We start from the raw sequence: 3,930 nt of genomic DNA on the forward strand, positions 1-3,930 counted from the left end.
ATTGCCTGACTCTTTTGATAGGTACTGGCTGGTCAGTTCAATTGCTGAGATTCTGTGGAGCAACTTTTCTGTGCCTCCTCCAAGGGGCTGGGCAGTCTATGGGGCCACAGCTATAGGCAAAGAGTTCTGACACTGGTAAAACAAGCCAGCACCATTATGATCATTATATCCTGCCATTCCCATCAGTATCCTCTTGAATCGAGTATTCTCGTAACACCATTATTACTCAGTTTAGAGTTGAAGAAATGTTTATTTAAAAAGCTCTACCCAGGGGCAACTGGGTGGCTCAGTGGGTTAAAGGCTGTGCCTTCGGCTCAGGTCACAGATCCCAGGGTGCTGGAATCGAGCACCGCATGGGGCTCTCTGCTCAGCAGGGAGCCTACTTCCTCCTCTCTCTCTGCCTGCCTCTCTGCCTACTTGTGATCTCTGTCTATCAAATAAATAAATAAATAAATCTTAAAAAAAAAAAAAAAGTAAAAAGCTCTACCGGGGCGCCTGGGTGGCTCAGTGCGTTAAAGCCTCTGCCTTTGGCTCTGGTCATGATCCAGGAGTCCTGAGATTGAGCCCTGCATTGGGCTCTCTGCTCAGCGGGGAGCTTGCTCCCCGCTCTCTCTCTCTGCCTGCCCCTTTGCCTACCTGTGATCTCTCTCTCTGTCAAATAAATAAATAAAATCTTTTAAAAAATTAAAAAGCTCTACCATGTGAGGATATCAGTAAAGGTATCTTTTGAGGAGTGCTGGATGTTTGTAATCAGGTTCTCTTCATTTGGTATCTTGAAAGGGTGTCATGATTTTTCTGTAGTTTTTCCAATTCAGAGTTCATGAGCTTCTTGGTGACAGACCCAGACTTACTAAATCCACACCAGAATGAAATATAAACAAATGCCAACCTCTTCATTTATAATGTTAGCTATCCTTTCCAGAGAGCCAAGTGGCCCCTCTTTTGAAGCTGAAATGGTCTTGATCAGTTGCTTGGTAATTGTGGTATTAGGAAAGGGAAGTAGAGCATAACAAGAATGGCAATGTTTATATAAAGCGTGCAATGCATCGAGCACTATTTTGAGAAGCTTACTTGCATTAACTTCTCACAGCAATCTTACAAGGTGAGGGTTTGCTGCAAAGTATGCACTCTGACCTAGTGTGAAATGGTTTGGGTGATGTTTTATCTGTATACAAGGGGGCCCCTCAAAATATCTCTTCACCACAACAGGGACTCTCCGTGTACCTTGGACCCATACTCCCATGGGAAGTGCTGTATGAACAATGACTGATTTCTGAACCCTATTTCTAAGACCACTTTTCCTTTCTCCTGAGACTGTGTTTCTTTGATCTCTTCATGCTCCTGACTGAGATAAAATAAAGTCACTAATATGGGTCCTGTCAGTCTTCTTGTCCTGGCCATCTTGAGTTGATTTAATAGGCTCAATCCTTAGGAACTCTGCCATTTGATTAGCAAATGTTAATGATGCTTTGTTTGTTCCAGATCCTGGGCTAAGCCCTGGGAAAGAGAAATGAATCAGACATAAGTCCTGATTGGCACTTTGTCTACAGTAAAGTTGGGTTTCTTAATGTTTGAAGGTAGCTCAACAAGTCACAGTCAGGCACCTTCCTTATGTATTATCTTCCTTCAGTCTGTGATTCTTGCCTATCCAGTGGGTAATGCAATGGAATGGGGTGGCACTTGTGGTTTCAATTCTGGCTATGGCCTCCTGTGCTCTGGTGGCCTCACTCAGAGGCCCTGCTCCAGCCTGTTAACTTAAGGAAAGCCCTCTTCACATCTTTGTTTCTAAGGCTATAGATGATGGGATTGAGAAAGGCAGAGATAACATTGTAGAACAGAGCCAGTTTCTTGTCCCTCTCTGGGGAGGCATTGGCCCCGGGGTTCATGTACATAAACATGGCAGGTCCACAGAACATGGTGACCACGGTGATGTGGGAGGCACAGGTGGAGAAGGCCTTGAGTCGACCCTGGGTTGAGCGGATCTTCAAGATGGTGGCAAAGATGCAGACATAAGAGGCCAGAATGAAGGAAAGGGGTACCAGGAGAAGGATGAAGCCCAGGATGAAATCCACTTGGTCATTGAGGGATGTGTCTGCACAGGCCAGCTTCAAAACAGCAGGGACCTCACAGAAGAAGTGATTGATCTCATTGGGGCCACAGTAGGGCAGACGCATCGTGAAGACAGTGTAGACTAGGGAACAGCTGATTCCCCACAATCCACAAAAGACCACCATTGCCCCACACAGCCATGGGGTCATGATAATCTTGTACCTGAGTGGATAACAGATGGCTACATATCTGTCATAGGCCATGACAGAGAACAGCCAGCCCTCAGTGATGCCCAGCACCAGAAAGATGTACATCTGGGCCACACACCCAACATAGGAGATAGTTTTCTTCTGGCAGATCAGATGTACCAACATCTGGGGCACAGTAGTGGTGACATAGCTCATGTCCAACATGGAGAGGACACTGAGGAAGAAGTACATGGGTGTGTGGAGGTGGGAGTCCATGTGGATCAAGGTGACAATGAGCCCATTGCCCACAAGTGTAGAGAGATAGAGAAAGAAGAAGATGTTGAAGAGGATTACATTAATGTAGGGATCCCTGGAGAAGCCCAGAAGGATGAATTCAGACACGAAGCTGTGGTTGTCCCAGGGGAAGTTCTGCATTCTCCTTCAGCTGCAGGAAGAGAAAGAGAACTACTAATAACCCAGCATAGGGTGCACATTCAGATACCATGACAATCACTTGCTGACAAAGTCAGTGATTATTTGCATACTCCTTGGAAGTAATATGAAGTTAGAGACTGAGGTCTAGCCAGAACGAGGCTAACTTTGGGGAGGGTAAAGGGAAGGAAATCTTCTTGGTATTCTCTATTTCTCAGGCCCAAATCTTTTTTTTAAGACTGCCAGAGACTCATTTTATTATATCAGCCCCAGCAATGCCACCTGCTTTCTTGTCATTCAGGAGCTACCATCACATAGTACATTGGGATTCTTCTCCTCTAGCTCTGGCTATAGAGGGGGGTGATGATCTGGAGTTCTCCCATCCATCTTCTCAAAAACCAAACACTCAGAACACTTTTCTTTGGTCCTCTAGCCTTCCCATGATTACAGATATATAAAGTGGGTGAGTCAGAAATATGGGAGGATATATGAATCCAGAAATGTTAAAAGTTTTTAGAAAATTTTACCCATGTCTGTGTTTCTTAAATCTTTTGAGTCTCTGGAAGCTTCTTCACATGTGATTTTATTTGAGATGAAGTTGTTCACCACTCTGCCTTCTCCTGGCTTTACCCACGAATTAAGGGAGGAATCTGCCTGATTGACCCTAAAACTATAAGAGAGGTAGAATAATAACCAGGTTTTTGTTGTTGTTGTTTATTTGTTTGTTTGCTTAAAGGCAGCTTCAGTATCTCTGAATCCTTGCAACCTGGTGGGAAGCCCCTCCCAACCTATCCCTTGGAGTTCTTTCTTTCTTGCAGTTGAGGTTTATGATTGGAAGAGAGACATATTTAAAGACTGTGCATGGATTCAGTTTATATCTTAAAAGATAGGACTGTTTCCTTGATTGTGGTGCATAGAAGGTGGTGTGTTCTAGTGGAGCATGGGACTTGGAGTCAGAAGACTTGACTTCAAGTCTTGGTACTTCAACTATGATGACTCTGTTCAAGTAATTTAATCTCGCTGAACCCATTTCCTTCTTTGTAAGTTCTGTGTAATACCTACCAGGAAGAGATCTTGTGAGAAGGAGTACATAATAGGTGTAAAGCCTATAGCACTATGACTAGGACAGAGCAGGAGCTTAGTAATGTAAGTTCCCATCAAATTCCCTTCCTTATGGTGTCATTCATCAAATGGTCAATAAACATTAATTGAGCAACTCTTACGTACCAGGTTCCGTTCTAGGAGGCAAAGAGACGAGGAC

General features: G+C 44.2%; 1 protein-coding gene across 1 annotated transcript; it reads right to left on the minus strand.

Annotated features, from left to right (window-relative positions):
* Positions 1–1,724: 1,724 nt before the first annotated feature.
* On the minus strand, positions 1,725–2,672 carry LOC132001679 (olfactory receptor 2A12-like). Its single transcript, XM_059376449.1, has one exon. It carries the CDS (start codon positions 2,670–2,672, stop codon positions 1,725–1,727), a length of 948 nt encoding a protein of 315 aa, XP_059232432.1.
* Between the last annotated feature and the right edge of the window lie 1,258 nt (positions 2,673–3,930).

This window comes from Mustela nigripes, chromosome 14 (genome assembly GCF_022355385.1).
Source record: "Mustela nigripes isolate SB6536 chromosome 14, MUSNIG.SB6536, whole genome shotgun sequence".
NCBI lineage: Eukaryota > Metazoa > Chordata > Mammalia > Carnivora > Mustelidae > Mustela > Mustela nigripes.

Excerpts from the sequence above, each read along its gene's own strand:
- LOC132001679 (XM_059376449.1), bottom strand. The coding sequence starts at position 2,672 with ATGCAGAACTTCCCCTGGGACAACCACAGCTTCGTGTCTGAATTCATC.